At 39.6% G+C, this 21,685-nt stretch overlaps 1 protein-coding gene across 4 annotated transcripts in view; it reads left to right on the top strand.

Moving 5' to 3' along the window:
• The window catches only part of DIP2C (disco interacting protein 2 homolog C), a 319,556-nt gene that overhangs the window by 266,051 nt on the left and 31,820 nt on the right, over positions 1-21,685 (top strand). For all 4 annotated transcript variants that reach the window (XM_061468029.1, XM_061468032.1, XM_061468031.1 and 1 more), the window contains 5 exons: positions 1,597-1,708; positions 1,828-1,937; positions 4,737-4,867; positions 14,249-14,417; positions 15,373-15,543. In XM_061468029.1, coding sequence (XP_061324013.1) covers positions 1,597-1,708; positions 1,828-1,937; positions 4,737-4,867; positions 14,249-14,417; positions 15,373-15,543 — 693 coding nt within the window. The remainder of the gene's footprint in view (positions 1-1,596; positions 1,709-1,827; positions 1,938-4,736; positions 4,868-14,248; positions 14,418-15,372; positions 15,544-21,685) is intronic.

The following is a 21,685-nucleotide window of genomic DNA, read 5'->3' as shown; positions in this document are numbered from 1 at the left end:
TAAAATCATAGAAGTCATGTAAAATATGATATCTTGTTTTTCTTTTGATGTTTAATAGCCAAATTAGATCTGTTAGGTTTCATGATGAAAAACTAAGGACAGGTCTAAGCTGACTTATTGTCCCTTCAATAATTACCTTTGAATAAAATGTTGAAATTTATTAGCCATAATAATGCCAGTTTGACTTAAAAGCCTCTCAGCTGTTTTACACAAGATTTTCTTGAGAACCCCATCTCAAGCAGTTGCTAATTTGTAGCTCAGACGTCTTCTTTCTCCTTCCCACCATCCCCTTGTGTTTACCTCTGACTTGCTGTCCTCCAGACATGGACATTCTGTATTTTAATGAACCTCCTGATCTCCCAGATAACGTAATTCCTGAGAGAGCTAGTAACTACCAACTCATGACGTTCCTTTTGATTTATGCCTTCACTAAAGAAGCTATGTAAGAATTACCTTGCCTTGACATGACAGTGACATGATTGGAGTGAGGAATGCTGCAGTGGCTTCATTTGTCTTTACTTCTAGCTTGAAATACTTAGATTGTTCATACAGGGAAATCATGGAGTTAGAGGAAGTAAGTAGAGCTGGGGTCAGTGCTTGTATGCTTCTGTTTCCTCATGTGCTCTATAAAGTTGACTTCTGTGAGATTACTGTTGATGGAAGTGTATCTCTTCTGCTCCAGGGTAAAATACAATGTACATATTGTTAGTGATTTCCTTAGGTTGAACATGAGGAATTCTGTGTGCAATGAAATGTTTCTGATTCCTTAAAGAAAATGAAAAACCTCTTAGCTTAGTTCCTCAAAGTTTTGTAAAAGAAGAATGATGCTGCCTTTTCAGTTTTTCCTCTGTACTATCTTCAGTGAGCAGCAGTGTTCATATTTATGTTTGTCTGAATATATCCTTAAATATATTATTTTTTATAATCAGTAAGAAATAGTGTAGTAGTTTCTACTTACTAATTTTAAAAGCAGCAAATCTAAAAGGAGAATAGAGTCAGCACGACATCTAGAATTCAGTGCAGATGGTATTTGAAGTAAACTCCCCATTTCATTCCTTAGTGCCACTTGCATAATTTGTGGTCTAGAGCTACTTTTGCCAATAATCAGAAGAGTTCCCAGTGGTTTATCACTAGCACAGGAATTGGAAATACGTGGCTAACATAAAATTGACTGAAGATAGTAAAATTATTCATATAAATGTCAGGCTAGGTTTTGAGTTATGTGAAAAGACTGTTTATAAACCAAGATATATTGCCATCAAATAGGAAGTGTTCTGGTCACAGTATTCTGCGCTGGCATTCTGGGTTGATAACTGATAAAATGTTTTGGAAAAGTCACATCTCACTATTAAGGTGCCTTTAGTTTCATTACAACACTTCTCAAAGTGCAATTTTCATCTAATTTGTAAAACTCACATGTCCTCATCTGCTTTGCAAGCTGCATTTTTTGTGCATCTCTCTACCTCCTGATTGGAAAACATAAGACTAATATACCTGTGTCCTGTTCTGGCAGAAAATAAATCATGGTCTTGCTCATTTTTGTGGAAGAATTCATCAGTATCCCATTGTATTCTTATTTATTTCTTAAATTCCTAGGTGAGCCGCTCTGCCTGCTTAATGACTACGCAATTAATATGTAAATTGTTACGGTCGCGAGAGGCGGCAGCAGCAGTGGATGTCAGAACATGGCCTCCGGTACTAGATACAGGTGAGTACTAAGGCTAGAAGACCTCTGTGTCTTCTCTTATCATTGCATTTGTCAAGCCCTCAGAGGTCTATCTGTCATGGGAGTAAGACATGCACATTTTGTTTCTCTGTTTTCACTAGATGATTTGCCAAAGAAGCGGCCTGCACAGATCTACAAACCGTCTAACCCTGAAATGCTTGCTTACCTTGACTTCAGTGTCTCCACAACTGGCATGCTAGCAGGGGTAAAGGTAGGGACTTCTTGTAGAAGCTTGCATTGCTGCTGTCAATCACACCTGGCTGGCAGGTGGTACATTGCTCTTGATTTGTAACTCCTCTTGATTTTTGGTAATAGAAATGGAATTGCTTCCTTCCTTGCAGTCATTATTCTATTCCGTTAATATTAAATTAGTTCCATACTCGCTAGGGTACTGTGTGTGGTGAGTTTAGCTCCTCTTCTCCTCAGACTAAAAATTTCATTCCAGTATCCCTGCAGATAGCCCACTACTTGTCTGCCTGAAGCATTCTTTAACTGGCACATCTATTATTTCCATTTTATGAAGGAAATGAGACTTACTCATCCTTTTTTTACTCATGCTAATACCCATTCATTGTTTCCTCCTTGTTGCAACTCAGCTACTGGCAATTGCCATTCAATATTCTCCGTGCAATTAAGGGAACTGCTGTTTCTGGTATATTCACCTGGTATAATACTAGAGTAAGCAGCAAAAAAATCATCGATGTATTTGTTTGATAAGCTGAGGCATCGTGAGCTTTTTTAAATTTCTATTCTGCCATTTTCTCCAACCCTTTACCCACAGTTCATCAAAGCTGGTTTCCTAGCTGTTAACTTAAATACTGTTATAGTGTTGGTTTCACCAACACACAGGCAAATGTAAAATCACACTGTTATTCTTACCTTCTTATTATTCTTCCTTATTCCTAACTGTTGCATATCCAAGGATTATGATTACTTCAGCAGTCTCTGCTGACATATCACACTTATAGCCTATATTGAAGTCCTCATACTTTTTGGCATCACATCTATTTTTAGAAGCTGTGAACATTCTTTATAAACAAAGAAAAAGTTATTTTCCTAGTTTTTGTGTGGAGAATTAGAAGCAGAGAGCAGTGAACTGGCCAGCCTGAGACTGACTGATGGTTGAATGGCGAGCTGGCTGATGGTCATGTATCGGACACTCCTGGAAGATTCATTTCTTCTAACTTTAAATAGCTACAGTGCCTACAGATGTGGATTACACACTGGGCTCCTCAGTAATCAACAGAGAGAAGCAAGGACTTTTAGGGTCTGACTTATCTGACACATCTAGTTTTGAATGGGATGAATGTCACGTAAGTCTTCATTTCTTCTAAAGAGAACCTTAAATGATTGTTTCAGATGCAGTCATCCAGATTAAATCTGGCATGAATTCCACCTTATCAGGCTTGCAGAAGTGACTACTGACAATGAAGAGTCAGTATTTGAAGAGCTTCAAAGATGGTCAAAGGCAGGACCAGTCAATGAACCTTTTCTTAATGTGGCCAAAGGGAAATCCAGATAAACCCATTGAGGAATTCTCAATTAGTGTCTGAAATCTGGGTCACAGTGATTCCAGATCGCTGATTCAGCAGGTTTATGTAAACAGTTACCATCTGCTAGATAATCATTAGTGTTCAATTAATTGCAAAAGGATTGTAAGAGGCCACGAGGCTTATATCCATAATGCAGTGGTGTTAAATAAAAAATAAAAAAAAAAAGAAAATGTCTGAACAACTCATGTGGCTTCTGAAAAGTTGATAAATATTTTGTAATCACTTTGGAAGCAGTAGATTCCACTGACATTCACTCTCAGCCTTTTCAATAGCTCGCACTCAGTATGGTGTAAAAATTTACAGAATAACACCATTTCTGGACCTCTGGAGTTCAGTATAATCCTGTGTGGAAAAGTGGTCTTGATTCAGCTACAGTAGAGTTAATCTCTGCAAACGGCCTGTGATCACTGTGTGGATTCCTGTTTTGAGCTGGTCCTTTTGCATCACTTGGAACATGTCCAGCCTCTGTTACAGCTCTCACTGGCAATGGAGAAAAAGTCACTTCTGAAGCTTTATTCCCCTGTTTACCTTAAGATCAAATAAATTTTACCTTCCAAGTGCCTATTCCCCTCCATTGACTCTTAACAGTACATAAGGCAACTAGCTCAGTATGTTGCAGAGTTCAAGGGTTAGATGAGTTAAATCCTATCCAGGCTGTATTTCTAACACTGTTATCTTTCTTGTTACTAACAGAGAGGACAAAGATTAAAAGATGCAGTTCTGTTCCCACTGCAGTTAGAACTTCTAAGCCAGGATGTGTGAGTGTAGGAAACATGCTAACACTGTGGGAAGGATCAGAAGAACCTCTTTTTAATTGTTTGTTTGTTTGTTTGTTTCAGCTTTCTGCTTGTTTTATCTCTGAGAGTTTTCTTGCCATGATTTTAAAAGCCTGTTTCTCAGTTAGGAACTGGAGAACCTGAAGACATTTTACAGAAACTTTACTGAGTTTATTGGGGATCTTTCTCACTGAATTATTAGGTCCTTAGTACTGTTTTGCATGCAAAATCCTCTTCAGTTTAAAAAGTGCATCGACATTTTTTATTTATTGCATTAAGAAATATGTACTTAGAAGCATGTTACTTATTATCTACAAAATATTTCGTTCAGATCCTGCAGTCATTCATTCCTTTGTTCTTTGAGGAAGCTTATCGTGTTACCATTAGCTTTGTGTACAGCTTGGAGCATATTTTCAAACCACTCACAGCTTTCCCCCTAAATCATTTCAAACATACTATTCATTCTGTCTCCCTTACCCTTTCACAGTTATTTGGATGCCCTCTTAAAGGAAAATTATTTTTTCTTAGATATAAATTACATGTGTGTTTACTCTGAGCACAAAGTCAATATTTATTTGTTTTCTTTATCCTGTAGCAGACTTAAGCACTTGGCGCAGTTTGGGAGTGAGCCTTCCAAATGACATAGTTGATCATTTTAATTACTTTGCTGTTGTCTTTCAGATGTCTCATGCAGCCACTAGTGCCTTTTGTCGTTCTATTAAGCTGCAGTGCGAGCTTTATCCCTCCAGAGAAGTCGCTATTTGCTTGGACCCCTACTGTGGACTCGGGTTTGTCCTCTGGTGCCTCTGCAGGTGAGGTTTCTCCTCAGCCTTTTGAAATACTGTTTCCATTGTACTACAACACAACAAACTGGATGATGTGAGTGATAAAAGGATAGGAAGAACAGACGTTACTTCTCGGACTGACAAAGGCAATTGGAATTGCTGGAAGCTATACAGAGAGTGCTGTACCGGAGAATACACTTTGTCTGAGCAGGGCATGGCTGTAGGTGGTTAGACTTAGGAGTGCAGAACATCAACACAGCTGCTCATTGACCTCCTGCAGGTTTACTGCTCTCTCCGCAGAGTCGCTCTAGTTTTATTCGATGAAGGCAGAGCTTTTCCAATATTACCTTAAGGAAGTGGTTTCCTGATGTCCTCTTTTTCATTCTCAATCTGAAAGTACAAATAGATATCTGGGAGTTCCTCATTTGTGTGACTTATGGATATGAATTTTGCAGAGACATGAAAGTGTGTTTTCTTGCAGAAGGGTGCTTTTGTGGCAGTAGCAAAGCTATCAGAAAATAAACAGTGCAATGTGAATCAGCTTTTTTGTTCAAAAGTTTAGAAATTTAACAGTTCTGTCAATCTCTATACTCTAGGGAAGTTACAGTTCAGCACTGAAAGCAGTTCCATCGATTCTTTTCTCTCTCTTTTTTTCTTTCCAAGTTAGCTAGGTTGATGCGGAGGCAAAGGGAAAGAGCTATGGGAGTGTTAATGGAGCACATTTTTATGAAGAAACAGTAGCCCAACATCTTGTCTCCTTCCTTCGAAAGTTCTTTGGGGTTAGTGGTACTGCTATTTTTAGTTACTAAAATGAAGATAATCCAGTAAATATATAGAAGCTTAAAAAAAAACAAAACAAAACAAAATAACCCAAACTCAGAAAACCTTTCAGAAATTTTTAATTTTTAATTAAATTACTCATTTTAAGTTAAATTTTTAAATATTATTTGTGGCTGCCCCATCCCTGGCAGTGTTCAAGCTCAGGTTGGATGGGGCTTTGAGCAACCTGGTGTAGTGGAAGGTGTCCCTGCCAATGGCAGGGGGGTTGGAACTGAGTGATCCTTAAGGTGCCTTACAAGCCAAACCATTCTATGATTCTGTGATTTCCTATATAGACTTGTGTGTTCGAGCATGCCCTGATGTCAACTGTTAGGCCCGCACTTTGCTGGGGGCTAAGCCAAATCTGCCATGGTGCATTCAGTGAGACCAGGGAAGGATGATAGAGCACCATAGGAGAGCTCAGCTAAGGAGTTTATTATTGTATGGGATAATGTTGGGGCATGGAGCATCTGAGAATAACTTCTGTGCAACATCATGATTGAACCATAAAATGCAGATAAATGTTAACCTGTCCAAAACCCAAGTAACTTGTGGTGCCCATGACTCTCCTGAATATAGAAATATTTGTTTCTTCCAGAAACATATTTGCAGCAAATAAGTATTTGCTGCCCTTAGGTCCTTCCCAATATTGATAGTATTCAGCCTTTTAGGAGGAGAAGCTTGTTTATGACTGGCAACTGAATTCAGGCAACAAGCCTTTGGGAGAAAGCAATCAAGGTCTGTGCTCCTCTGTAGCTTACAGAAGGAATAGAAAACTTTATACCATTTTCAAAGAAGAGAAAGGAAACGAGGTAGTTGGAGGAACTGAGGTCAGGCCAGCAACACTCTAATCTTAGAAACCATCGTGTCAATCTCTTTGCCACTGATTTCCTGTTCATATAAAACAAGAAGAATTGCAGGCTTCTTGAATTGCAACTGTCATTTAGAGAAAGCTGATGGCAGATAGAGCTTCATTAATTCCACTTACAAACTTAATTTCCATTTCATTACTATTTTAGAAATGAGTATTATTTCATCTAATGGCAAAAAATACATCCTGGAGGCTATTAGAATCTTCATAACTTTGCAACTTTGCATTTTACTCTTTGTAGTTTAGCATACTCAAATCCTCCCCAACATTTTACAAGCCGTATTTCTACCTCAGAAGATTCTACTGTAAAGTTATGATTGTCTGTCACCACTCACATTAACTAAATTAATTCTTCTAATGATATATGGAAATTAAGTTAGGTCTTCCAATTTTTGATCAGCTAGGAAGTTTTGAGAGTTAAAAAGGAACTTTTCGGTTTAGGAGCTCACCAGGAAGAGACAGCAACCTCCTGTACTGCGTGCAGTTAAAATGACAGGTACATTTTAATCCCTTTATTAACTAGACCAAAGGAGGCACTGACTAAGGAATGAAAGAAAAACTAACCTTTTATCCCCGTTGTAGGTGCTTAGATGTTGTGCTGGCCTGCTTCACTGAGGTGCCCCAGAATGCCCCATTCTGTGAGGTCAGAGCTACTTAGGAAAGCTGCTGGAGCATGGAGCCAGCCCTTTGGTAAGTTTGGAATATATTGCGTAGTTTTGCAAAGTTTTTTTATTTTTTTTTTGATTTATTATTTTATGGCCTAAAGGGTATAAAATAATAAAGAAAAGAAACCTTGCAAAGCAGAGCAATACATTTAAAAAAAATGGGATTTACCATGTTCCCTCTAAACTGGCTGCATGCTCCAGCAGGGTTTCCTTGGAAGCTTTGTCATTGAACAGCACATCCTGAGTGTGACAGCAGTCATCAGCCCCATGTGAGTTCACAAACCCCAAACTTCCTAATTTTAACAGGTTCCTATTCATGACTCAATAAAATGATACATTATTTTTGTGTTTTTCTCTTTATTAATGTCATTTGTCCGTTCTGAGAGGGTGATCGCAGTATTCTGACTTGCGTTGCATTGTATCTTAAAATGTATTACATTCTTTAAAAGAAAATAATGTTAAAAATGTCCTCCAGTATATAAAAAAAAAAAGAGTACTAAATCCCATTGTTCAAAAATGCTTCCTAAAATTAAGATGTCCCTATCTTAATGCTGCTCACAGTGGAGGAGAATAGAGCACTCTACAGTTCATTAGTGAGGATTTACTGAATTGATGGTTATTGAGTTGATGCAATAGAATAAGTATTTTCCTTCCATTTTAAACCAGCTAAGCCAACCACTATTGCAGTTCTCCTTTTACTACTGAAAGATAGAATAGTCCTTGTCAAATTAACATTAAGTGCATTAATAATTAAAAAAACCCACCATATATTCTCAGAAACTGAGATTGTAATAGTGCAAGTCAGTAAGACTCGGACTGGACCAGAGGAACTGAGTTTTCTGGTCCACAGTGGCCACATAATAAATATCATAAACACTTGAACACTGTAAAATGGTCCTGGGAAGGCTTTCCAGTTAAGGTGCAGTGAAGTGGCTTTCGCCTGTCCCACTCCTGTTGCCTCCATTCCACAGCCACAAGCTGAAGTCCCCAGTGGTGCTACAGGGTAGCTTCTGCAGCAAGAGACCACAGGGTTTCTTATTAACCGGACAGGTGGGCCTGTACTGGAAGTGAGCAAGGAATTGCAGCGTTAACATGAGAACTGCATTTTTGAAAACTTTAGTGTGCTAGGACTCATTGATTATTGTTAGGTTTTTTAGGCTAACTTGAAGTTATCTGGCAGGCATGAGCATTTCACCCAATTTCCAGCCCATTTATAGCAAATTAAAGGCAAGACTGCATAAAGAAGCCTAAATGCCAGATCAGGAAAGGATATTTCCAGCATAGAAAGTGAAGTATGTGAATATAACTCTCTCATGTGCATTACAAAGTGCATAACAGGGGTAGCAGGAATGTAAAGGTGTGTCTGCCTACAGCCTGCCATGTACCCATTTCCCACGGAGTCTTTAGCAAGTGGCAGTTTGTGGAAGAGTCAGTTTGCTTCTCTGCCACATTACAATAGGTCTGTTAAACCTGTCTCAAGACTGGAATGTTCAAGGGCAGCTGAGAGCCCTGAGTTACCTTGATAGGCAATTTCTGGGATGTGTTGACAGGCTAACTCCACTGACTCTGCAGATCAGCCCATACATGGAGGAGTCACTGGGGCAAACGGAGTTGCTGTGGCATCATATGAGTGCTGCTTAAGTGTGAGCAGGGGCTTATAAAAGGACTTTGTGTTGAGCATTCCAAATTCCACCAAGTGTATGATTCCTAGTCCTGGTGCTGCCAGGTGATGTGTTTGTACTCAGGAGCAGTCAACACCACCCAATGAGAATTACACATCAGTTCATGAGTGCCCTGTAGCAACCTGGAGCCATGATAGAAAGCTTCCCATGTGAGGCTCAGGTTGCTGCACCATGTCTCTGAAAGGGTGAGGTTAAAGCCTTTGGAAGACAAGAACAAGAAGTTTGAGTTAACCTCTGTCTCTCATTCTGGGCAGACAGCACAGTCCCAACAGGTGATGCAGGCACCACAGGAACAAAATACTGGCATTTCAGTATTAATAAAAGACTTACAGGTATCTGACTGAGGTACCAACACCAGAGCTTGAGCTAAAACAAAGTGCTGAGCTATGGTATTCTCACCAACTCCCAGTACTCTGATGTGGAAGTTGTGAAGGCTGGACCTATTCTCAGCACCAGAAGCCTATCAAGATTTATGGGTGAGATCTTTTCCTTTCTGGAGAAATCTGCATGCCCTGCGCAATGATTCATTTGCTGTACATGAGTTAAACTTCTTTGTGAGATACCTCTGTCACTCCAGGACTGATTGCTTATCTGCTTACCATGTGCAGTCATGCTGTTAGTGCCCTGTATGCCAGCTGGGCATCTTTGGACTCTGCAGGTGGTGAGAGGTCCTTTACATGTTCTCCAAAACTCCCTTTTTTGTGTATGTAGTCGGTCTCCAAGAGAACTCAAGATTTAGTTTTGGCCCAAGTCCTGTGAAGCCTGAGTCAGGCATAGACCCAGACACTCTCCCCTGGCATGTGCTGTCCTTCCCACAAGCTCTGGTCCAGATGACTCTGAAGGCTTTTGCTTAGTCCCATTCAGGTTCCCTCAGCATGCAGACTGTTATCACATAGTTTGAATTATGGGCATGGCAACCAAATTATTTCAGGCTCTACCAAATATCCATTTGTCATACCTGTCCCTCAGCATCAAATGCCAAGTATCATCCGTAGAAATCCAGAAACTAAACGCATATACTTACAAGACTCAGCAGTACGTACCTGCCTCCTGCGGCTAAGTGGGAAAGCAGCTCACATCACCTGAGAAGGACACCTGAAATCACGGCAGTGGCGGGTTAGTACCCTGCCAAAATTCAATTGCAAATTGCAGTTTCCATTTGTCAACATTTATTGCCCTCCTGAAATTTCTGGAACTATAATAAAACCTCAGACTTTACCGTTAATCTGCCTCAGCACAACAGGGGGTAAATCTTTAATTCAATGGAACAGTTAAGTGCCAAAATATCCTTACAGGCATCTCCGTATGCTGCCAAAACAGCCTGCCAGGCAGTGGAACCAGTGTTGTGATCAGATGGTGCCATCATACCAAAATACATCCTGGTGCATTTAACTGGAGCATTCTTGTCCTTGGGCAGCCCTTGCTTAGTGCAGGCACATAAGGCTCCTCACTTACTGCCAAAAGCCAGGGCTTTGTCCACCACATGAATACTTTTTTTTTAACCCAGGTTGCTTTGTAGTCCGCTGAAGGAAGACAGCATTTCTAAAAGGTGATCTCCCACCTCAGCTACCACTGCATTTCGCTTGTGTCTGCATCCCAGAAGTCACTGTAACCAGGTGATGCAGGGATGCTCTGTAATCACTGTCCTTTTTTGTCTTCTTTATTGCCTACTCCTTTTGCATTTTTTAAAAATGGTAGGGACTGATAAACAGATGTCCAGGTCTGTTAGGCTGTCTCTGCAGTTCAGCACTGTGACTCTCTGCTGCTGTTATAAGACTGGTATCAGGAGACAGGGTTACTTTTGTGACAACAGATTTGTACAGCAGTGGAAGAAACAATCTTGGTTCAGTTCTTTCTGGGTATTTATATAATTAAAGTCTTGTACCTACTTTAATATATCATCCATTGTTTCAATTTCAGAATAGTAATTTTAGTGTCTACAATTTATATTTAACCCCAGGTTTTCCTGATATCCTGTCTGACGCCACAGTGTTCACCAATGATATGTGTGAGAATAGCAAAGCTGACAGTTTAACCATCTCTTGATGACTATGATGTTTCTAAGTGAGATGGAGCTGTCCATTTGTTGAGTGCCTCAGTTTTCAGGATTAACTCTACCATTTCTAGAATGTACCATGCTTAGATATACCTACCAAACATGTCTACCATACCTAGAATTACATGAAGGCAGCACTGACAGAACTTCCCAGTTCAGGACCATATCTAGCCTTATCCAGCATCTCTAAAGCAGCCTTCCACAGCTGCAGTCTGTCTGTTCAAGTACATGGTCCTCAACTTAGTTGTTGCCATCTATACTAAGCAAACACCTCTAACATCTCACAGTGATTTGAAAGCACCAGAGTGGTAGAAATGTTTCAACCAGCTATACAAGGGAGTATCTTTTTTTCCTCAGCTTCTCTCCACCAAAACATTGGTGACATACATCTTCTCATGGGTTAACATGGAAGTATAAAGTCTGCAAATTTGCAAAGATACAGGGATACGAGGAACATTTTATTGCTTGGAGTGATTCACAAAACCTGCATGTTTCTGAGACTGATTCAGGGAGGTGAGCCAAGTTATGACTGACAGTCATGGTAGCCAGGTGCTTCCCAAGCTGCTTCAGCTGTGGGACTGGCACATTCGCTCCAGAAATATGTCTTTGTAGTTCTTCACCTAGCTCTACCAACTGCTCTAACAAATCAGGCGATATGCATGGGTTATTAAACCACAGCTTGGTAGACAAAGAGTGTGTTGGCCATCAAGTTTTCAGGCACGGTATCGTGTTTCTGTAGATTTATGTACTATAGAGAAGAGCTGCACACATCTGAGGTTCTGGACCGCAGAAAGTTTTGTTCCTGGTAGGTATTTCCTGTTATTATACAGTTTAATACTGAGTATTTCTCAGTAGATGAGGCCCTCAGTGATACGGTTTAGTGGTGGTCTTGGCAGGCCTGGGGTAATGGTTGGACTTGATCTTAAAGGTCTTTTCCAACCTACTTGATTCTATGATTCTATGAAATGCTTTGCTGCATGGCTGTTGGGTGGAGGTTAAGAGTAAAAATAAGTGTCTTACTTGTCCAGTATGATTGATCAAGAGAGTTCACCCCCACTCATTAGTGTTGCTGAGGGGGTAAAAGTTTGTCTTTGGTGTAAATTTGTATTCCCAAATTCCACCATTTTGGACTATTTCCTGGTGAAATGGACTTGGAATCGCTTTTTTGTTCTAATACTGAAAACTGCACCTTTTTTCTCCCTTATTACTGTGGAGTTTGTGTGGGCACTTCTCAGTCCGTGGATAAAGTTCGTTCTTTTGATTTTGGTCTTTGGAGGGGCGTTCTGCTTAGTTGAATAAGTGGCACTTAAGGGATCGTACTCTGGTTCTGAGTAATAATTCTCCCACTTTTGCCCCCCTTGACAGCTTGTTTTAATAAACAGTTCAGAATTTTGGTTTCTCCTTATATTGGTTACATCAACTAGAGGAGTTCTGGAGCAGGGGGAAGGGTTTGGTGCTGAATCTCTGTATACAGTATTTGTACAGATTGGACCTCATCCCAGATTCTTACTCGAGTGGTTACAGTTTCCTGATTGTAAGAATTATGTATTTACCAGAGGGGTCACACACCTTGATTTTTTGTGGGGCCCTAACCTTAAATTTGCAAAGAACTAAGGCCATTTGTTTTCTCTGAGAAAATTAATAGAATTGGCTGAGAAAGAAAGAGTGAAGGAGTGTTTATAATAAAAGCTGTTGCTACTCCTTAGCTGGGTTTGATCTGTCATTTTTGCTCAGGGCATGCTCCTTTCAGGTTTAGGTAACTTAGCCAACATCTCTTTTCACATGTTTATAAAGCCCATGCTCAAGGTTCAGTCAGATTTTAGTCTGATTCCATAAATGCAACATAAAAGCATAATGCTTCATTTGACAATCCTGTGCTGTAGTTGTTATGTCAGCCATATCCAACAACACATCACTTTGTGGCAGATCACTGGTCATGAATCATCAAGAGTGGCGTAAATGTGGACAAGCAGTCAAAGATAAAATTTTTACTGTATGATAGATGAAATTATTTGAACTGTAGTTCATACAATTCTGTGATATCCTCTGGCTCATACTCCAGCAGAGACCTAAGCTATTTGGATTATAAACTGCCATCGTGGCTGGGCATGTACACCTTTTATGCCTTTATCATACCAAGTAAAGACATACAGGTCACACAAACCTTGTTCTAAACTGTACAGTTTTTGAAAGCATTCTCATGTGTGTCTGGGGTTTGGGGGAAGTGGGGGCACTCACTCTCCAAGGAGGGAAGCTTTCTGAGCAGCCCATCTTCAAGAATTGCAAAGGTGTGTATCTTCTTCCCAATGTCAGATGTTACAGGGGTGCTCATACTCCTGAAAATATAGTTCCATTTTGTGTCTTACCTCAGGCGCTTGGATTTGAAAACGTCAGCTTTACTTTATCAAGCTAGCATTTCAAATTTTCAAGTCATAAATGAATTTCTCTCATGTGCATCATAAATCTCTGGAGCTTTATGGTCGCTTCTCAGAAGTTCCATGATTTGGGGGTTTTATGCTATGGCTGTTCTAAGATGTGAGGGGACTGTAAAATTAATGGTAAATCTGCCTGTCTGAGTGAGCAACATAAGACCCATGGGAATTAAAAGACGTCAAATTGGGAATATTTTTCCCCTTGGGAGAATCCTGAGTACCAGAAAAATTAGCTCTGGAATAATCGTTTCCTTCAGGGATCCCGGTAAGTGCCTTTACTCAATAATTATGATCACAGGATATCCACTAACCAAGAGATGTAGTATATTTGGGGTTTTTAAGGTCATAAAACTTTAACAGGAGAAATCTAAAGCCACAATTATTGTTAAATCTGGGCCAGATTTATTCCATTGAAAATGATTGCAAACCTCTTGCTTGCCTCAGCAGGGGAGAGGTTATTTCCATATAAAGCAATCAAGTACTCTTTTAATCAAGGTATCTTAAAACGGTAATTGCTCAATTATTTGTCAGCAACACATAATTTTTGTTGATATTATAATGCTGTTTATTAGCACCATTAATAATGGAGCTATTTTGCTCTCTTCAGTACAGTTCTAACCGCAAAGTCCATGGGTGTTTTGAGTTAATTAGTCTTTTAGGAGTGTGTTCTGCCCGTGTTCCTCACGATTCCTCGTAGACTCTAAAGGTATAGCAAAAACCAGAGTTAAACTTCATGTTAAACTACTGGACCTGTGGAGAACTGCAGGATACTACGTGGCTCATCCAATGCTGTGATAAACTTCACATTCTAGTACCCTATAGCTTGTAAACATCTGTGGACACTGGCATTAAGCGTGCATTAACAAATCTTGTGTCTTTACAGCGTTTATTCAGGACACCAGTCTATTTTGATTCCTCCCTCAGAACTGGAGACCAATCCCGCTCTATGGCTTCTTGCTGTGAGTCAGTACAAAGTGAGAGACACTTTTTGTTCCTATTCGGTCATGGAGCTTTGTACTAAGGGACTCGGTTCGCAAACAGAGTCACTGAAGGTGAGTAATTCTGCCATCCTGCAAAGCCTGTCGTCTGCACACTGGTGTTTGAGAATGCCACGAACAGCTGTGCTAAATGTCTGTAGTGAGGAGAAAATCACCACAGGGCAAGGGCAGCTTCTGCAGAACCTCTGTTATTCCTTGCCAAAGGCTGTATGTGAATATCAGTCATTCTTTTTCAGATCACAGGGCTTTTAAAGATCAAGGAAAGGCTTATTTACCTAAGCTTTTTGATCTGTGTTGAAGCCTGTGTTGATAGGCAAGTGTTGGAAAACAGAGGTGTAAACATCCAAGAGGCCCAAGGAGTATTATACTGTGTATTATGTTTTATCAGTTCCCTGATTATATGAAGTACCAGTTTGTTTTTGGCCCCTGTAATTAAATAATCACATACTTAAAAGTACTGTGTTGTTTTAACTGGATTGACCTCAGAGGGGAGGCATGGTGGGTATATGTTCTTTTTATTTCCCCTCAGAATTAAAAGCCAGGTAGCCAGCTACATTTCTGTAATCATCTAGAATTTCCAATATGCTACTGAAATAAATCAGATCTTAGAATACTGTTATTTAAGATGTCTCCAGCCCTTAACATCTTCACTTAATAATTTCCTAATCAGTTTTTCCAAGTCTAGACACTGATTCCTGTTTGTTATTATTTCCTGGCTTTCTGAATTAATATTGGGAAATAGAATTCTCTCCATTAAGAATTAGCATACCCATCTCTTCCTATGTGCTAACACTGAGATGACAAGCAGGTATGTTTACTCTTCTATGGCTATTAGTCTGTCATCTGTTCTTCCAGCCTCCAGGAAAGATGAAAATTACACTGGTACCTTATCCTCTATTCTGCTGTTCTTCTGAAATCTAGTATCTACCTAACACACCTAAGTACTACTAACTGGTTTTCATTAGATCCAGCCATTTGTGGCCTTCGTTACATTTTAACTTCTTTTTAGGCAAGGGGACTGGACCTTTCACGTGTGCGGACATGTGTAGTAGTGGCTGAAGAACGACCTCGGATAGCTCTTACTCAGTCATTTTCAAAATTGTTTAAAGACCTCGGTCTCCATCCACGGGCTGTCAGCACATCGCTTGGCTGTAGAGTTAACCTGGCAATATGTTTGCAGGTAAGATTTTTCACTCCTTAAGCTCAAAGTTGTTTTGAGAGAATGGTGTTCCGTAAGAAGCATTCATTGTATTTCCTTTGGCTGCTTCGTTGTAGACGTGTTAAGAAAATGCATGTGGTACTTAATGTTCTTGCATACGCAGGTAGTAAATTTCTCTTACATTATCAACTATTTCATCCCTCCCATGCTCTCATAGCATTTATTCTGCCCATGAATACAGTAATTCAGAAAAGTGCATGGTAGTGGCAGAATGCGTACTCTGTACTCCAGAAATAGTATTTAGTCATGTAATGTAAAATCCAGTTTCTAAGGGCTTGCTTTAGTATGTTGCAAAACTGATTCATTCTGTTTATGAAAGAATTCCAACCACTACTGGATTAACTAGCTAGATATTTTCTGCTCATAATTCGTTACTTACAATGGAAAATTATTTTGCTACATCTCTTTCATTCTGTCTTGATCCACTAATCGGAAGAAAGTACCCAGGGATAATATAGGATTTAACTTGCATTCTCCAGGAATCTTTAATTGCATCATGATTGTAAGGACAGATTGAGCACTGTAGCTGTCTGGTCTGAATTTCTGAATAGCCTCTACATTTTCACCCAATGATAACTACACCAAGCAAATAATTTTAGGCAGATCTACAATATATTATTTTCTCTGTCATGCTTTAAGTGAATAAAGTTAACTTGCCTTTTCGTAAGGTGTTCCATTTTTAATGGATTTTACCTTATTTCTAGTTTAAATTTATCTGGTAGTAGATTCAGCTATTTTTATTTTATTACATTTTTTTTATCTAGAATAAAGAATCTCGTTTTTGTCATGACTCAGTGCACATCTTGTCTCTTTGATAAATAGATAAAGAATCTTTAGACATGCTCTTCTGATCTGTGTGTCATCTTTATGACTGCTGATCTCTTCCTGTCTTTCCAAATGTGGTATCAGAACTTCACATATTATTCCTGTTAATAATGCCCCAGGTGTCCTACTCAGATGAAATATGATTTCTGACTTAATAGTCTTTTTAAATAGTACAGGAATCATCTTTTGTATTGGCAGCTGCATTGGCTGGGAAGTACCATGTTCATTTGGTCATCTACCATGTCTCTAACCTCTTCAAAGTCAATGTCTCCCCAGCAGAACTTGCCTGTACTCTATATGGTGCATCCCACTTTTCCTATCTGGCAGTTGCCCCTAGTTTACATCAAAGGATTTCTCATGCATATAACATTGATGATTGCTTAGGTGTGAAAGCCAGAACAGATCTTCTCAGTGACACTGCAATCACAGCATTCGCTATTCTTTTCCTGATTGTAAATGTGAAGATTTTTTATTTTATCAAAAATAAAATGGTCAGCATAGACCAGTATGGCTGTGTGTTGTGCCTGCCTTAGCCTCTTGCCCTGTTCAAAATCACTAAGGAATCCTGGCTTTCATCAGAACTTGTCTAAAAGTGACCTTCTAGGCTAGAAGTAACCTTCATGTTACTAGAATATGAATACAAGAGGTATGCCACATCTCCATTACCGCTTGCTTTCTCTCTGACTACCAGCAGAGAATCCCTTCAACCCACGGTGGCTTTGGTTTTTATTATCAAACATATGACAAGGCAAAGCTTAGCAGGGTTAAAAGTCATTCTGTGTCCCAGATATAGAGTTCTTTAGTTTGACATTCTGTAAATGTTCTCCAGGAATAAAAGTTTAAGAAAATTTCCTGTAGTCTCACAAGCAGCACTTGAATCCTTCTAAACAGTTCTACTCTAATAAAACTTAATCAATAGTCTTGAGAGGATAGTACGTCTTGTAGGTTAGAAACATCTATGAACTCAAGCATCATCTTCCCCCCTATTTCTGGCATGGATTTGATACAAAAGGTACCGACTGAGGTTTTGGAATCTCTTCTACTGAATTTGCAAGAATATAGGCTTCTTCATTTCTTTATCCCTATCTAAAGTCCTGTGTGATGACAACACAGAGAGAACAACTCAGAAAACATCTAGGACATCTTCAGGCACTCCTACCTGGGACAGCACAAATTGAGTGGTATCAGTTTAGGCCAGTTAGCAGGTGTGGGTTGGTGTGCTTTCCTAGTCAGCAACTAATCAAGCTTGAACTCTTGGCTGGAAGGGGCACAGCAAGCAGAAAAGACACTACTTTCCCTTGAGCAGAAAGGGAAAATGGAGGAGAAAGAGATGAGCTGGTTACTTGGTAACCATAGCTTTCTTATATGCTCCTGTATCTTTAGCCATTTGGACATGCTGATGTGATGTCTTTTACAGAGGAGGGGAAGGAGGGAAGTGATGGCATACCTTCACAGATGACTGCTCTGACTCTCCTGGCAGATCAGGATGGGGCCCATCAGCTTGCCCCTGCAGCTGTGGTGTAGCTACTTCTTAAAAATCACTGAACTTAGTAGCTAGAGGTCTGTGGAGGGAAATGAAGGATGCTGTAGATAGCAAGGACAAGTTAACTGCAGAAGTTTGTTTGACACTAATGAAAGTCTCCATTGAAGGCTTGCAGTGATCTCTGGACTGTTAAAGGTGGCTGCTTCACTTATGAGACAAGTAATTTGTTTAAGACAAATAATAAAACCAGGGGCACTAAGCAGCAGTAAGCCAGATTCAATGCCCAAGTATGCCTTGTTGGAAGTAATAATTGTACTGGATCTGCCTGGTTATCTTTTTAGAGTTAACTTTTTTCTTAGCATCCTGTATGGAGCTGTGTTTTGGGTTTGTGATGGAAATAGTGTTTATAGCACGACAGTGGTTTACCTATTGCTGAGCAGTGCAGCACCGCATCAAGGCTTTCCCCATTTCTTACTCAGCCCACTGCTTTACCACGCCACTGCCCACAGTGAGTATACTGGGGAAGAGCAAGAGGCTAGGAGGGGACACAGCGAAGAAAGCTGTACCAAGCTGACCTGGGACTTCCCACTTTATATAATGTCATGTTCAGCATTAAAAAAGGAGGAGGGGGCAGGGGCAGGTGTGGTCTTCCTAAGCATCCATTGGTCAGAGACTGGCTGGGCATCATTCTACTTGTGGGAGGTGATGAGTGATTGCTTTGCATCATTTTTTTCTCTTTATTTCACTCATTAAACTGTCTTTATCTTGACCAATAGGTTTTCTTGGTTTTGCTCTTCCTATGCTCTCCACTGTCCTACTAGGAAGAGAGTGAGTGAGCAGCTGAGTGGGTACTTAGCTGCTGTATGGGTTAGCCCATTACAAATGTGCTGGAAAGCTGAATACACTCAGAGCAACTGGAAGTCCTAATCAGCATGGAGTTAGGCTGCATTTTTAGTTGACTGTGTATATACACCTTTTGATTAACTTAGATGAAGTTTGCTTCTTAGGTGGTTCTTTACTGAAATTCTTGGAAGAGTTACTGAATCAAACTATAAAAGTGGATAACTCTCTGAAAAAATGTTATTAATGATACTGACTCTGAGCTTAAGAACAACAGAGAACCTTGAGCGAGGCGATAAACAGCCTGGCTTAGTGTCAGGCTTCAGTGAGTTTTACTAAGATGCTGCATCTCAGTCCATAGGACAAACTAGAAGCTATACGCTGTCTAAAGAGTGATGTGGCTGGAATGAAGAAAAGACATTTCATAACTGGCTATGTTTAGTAATGTTACCCTTCCAAGTGGAATGTTTTTTGAAGCATTTAAGCTGAGGGTAGTTTGGCAAGATTTAAAGAGGTTTGAAAAATTGCTAAGGATGTTACTTACAACAATCACTGTAAAACGTGTCATTTTGATTGAGAATAAGATAGAGATGAAGATACAGGATTGTGTCCCTTGAAGCATCTGGTAGTAGACACTGCCAAAGACTGGATACTGAATTAGACTGAATGCTCTTTCCAAACTGTCTGGAAGTTTATGGCTAGTGATATTCCAGGATAGCCTGTAAGCTATTCTGGTTTTGGGGCTGAGGAACAGAATGAATTTTAATCCTTGATCAACAATGTTCCTGAAATTAGCATTGTCTCCAGTATGTTCCAGAAATGGGTAATTATTTCTGAATTCTTCACACTGCATAAAAATACTTCTAAAGATGTTTGAGTCGATAGCATCTTCCAAATTGTGTCATCCGTAAGATCGGCATGTGGTTCCTGGAACACCATTTTTCACAGAAATAACTGGGATCCAGCCTATTCTATGGTCTTTCAAAAATACGTATCTACTAATCACCTTTCTAAACATATCTCAGTATTTAGGTGTTGATCCTTAACCAGCAAAAAGCTTATCCAGGCTTTCTTCTCTATGGGCTGCCTCTAATGCAACTAGGATGTGCTTTTTGATACCTTCTTCTCTCCATTTCCAATTTTTTGGACAAAGTTAAGATTTGAATGTTTCAAAGGGAAGGTATTCTGATTTTTCCAAAAAGCTTTTACTGTTATTCTCCCCCTCTGAAAAGATGGGGGAGAGTGTGGGGGTGTATACATGTAAGTGTGTGTGTGTATAAAAACTTCATAGCAGAATTTGATCTCTTATTAAAGATTACTTTGAAAAAGAAATCATTGTCATAATCCCGTTCATACAAAAGAGCATTAGTCTACCAAATGATCCTAATTTCAGGATTAAGATCACTGACAGACTAATGAATTGTCATTTGTATTCATTTCCTCTCAAATTTAGAGCAAATATGCTGTTTCTTTTGATGTTGTCATTTTAGACTAGATTTTTAGAAAATAAATATTTTAGAAAATAAATTATTTTCTCCTTCTTTAGAGATGCCACTAATGCCACTAATTTCTGACCTTTTATGGCTGTATGGTCACAGGTAGTGGTCATGGGATTTCTGAGATTAAAAGATTGCATCCAGAATATTTTAATTCTCATTAACTAGCATCTTAGCATTCTCAAGAGAGAGAGAAAAATAGATCTGAAAAGTAGCCTGTTTTTTACAACAGCACAGATGGCTCCCTAGGATTTTAGCTTATTTCCATTTAAACACTCAAAATAAGTTTTTTCATTTTATTCAACATGTTACTCAATTTCAGTTGAGGAAGAACTTTCAGAAGTTGTTCATTTTCCTCAGTTAACCCTGAAAATGTACTAACAAATCTGCCCAAGCTAGGGCAGAAGAGCAGGATTCATCTTGCTGCTTTTATGCCACCTCTTAAGTGAGACAGCAATGCTGAGTTATCCAATATCCATCTATAGTCAGTAGAATCAAATAAAGACTTCAGGCGTGAGCTTGAGCTTCATTCAGCCTATCTAAGGTGCTTGTCTTGTTATAGGATTCATCACCATGAAGAAGTCCTTCCTACCTTATACTGCACCTTTCTTCTTTGATGTTAGAAGTTACATGGATCCTTCCTTCACTAGCAAAGGAAACTTCAATAGTGAATTTAGGGCTCAAAGTTAATGTTTCTTTTTACTTAGTGATAGGTAAAACATTCTGAGAATCTTCCATATCAAAAGTAATAAGGGATAGCTCTGTAAAGAGTGTGATAGGAGACCATGCACTTTGCCAGAGGTGTGATTCACACTTAGCAATGTAGAACAGCTCTGGGTGAGCTCCCTCAGATTCTGTTTTCTCACCTTTACTATGTGTCATGCCACAATGTTCTTTTCACAACTCCAGCTGCTGTCCTTACGTACGTGAAATTGCTAAGTGTACATCAAAAATTCCATTTCTGAACATCACTGGAGCAGAAGTAGACTCACAGTAAACATTGAGGCCACATCCTTAGATAGCAAAACAACACAAAACGCAAAACAACAGATATTTTTTAATACTTAGGACTTCTGATTGCCTAGTTCCTTGCTTTTAATTCTGGGCAGGGAAGCAGGGGAGTGCATGCAGCTTGGCCTTTGACTTCAGTGGAAATCAGGTACAGGCTGAGTGCTGGCACATGGTCATCCCTACTGCTGACTTGGGGCAGTTCTCTGTCCAGTTTTGACGTGTGACATTTTCCCAGAGAATAAAAGCCTGGCATGTTGGAGAGGTTTGCACAGACGTGGGATGGTTCACTGGTATCAGCCTATGTATGGGCAAGAGATTTATTTAGTCCAAGGGATGTGACTTATGATGTACCCATTTTCAGGCAGAAAATTATGTTTGGCCCGTTTTATTTCCTTGAACAGTGCCTCGCATTTCCTTAAGTATTCAAATACAACAGAAGTCATGTTGT

This window comes from Pezoporus flaviventris, unplaced genomic scaffold (genome assembly GCF_033815535.1).
Source record: "Pezoporus flaviventris isolate CSIRO_AGI_PZ_B2104156 unplaced genomic scaffold, CSIRO_AGI_Pfla_v1 ptg000047l, whole genome shotgun sequence".
Taxonomy (NCBI): domain Eukaryota; kingdom Metazoa; phylum Chordata; class Aves; order Psittaciformes; family Psittacidae; genus Pezoporus; species Pezoporus flaviventris.
The sequence above is the reverse complement of the archived record's forward strand: the minus strand, read 5'-3'. Positions and strand labels throughout refer to the sequence as shown.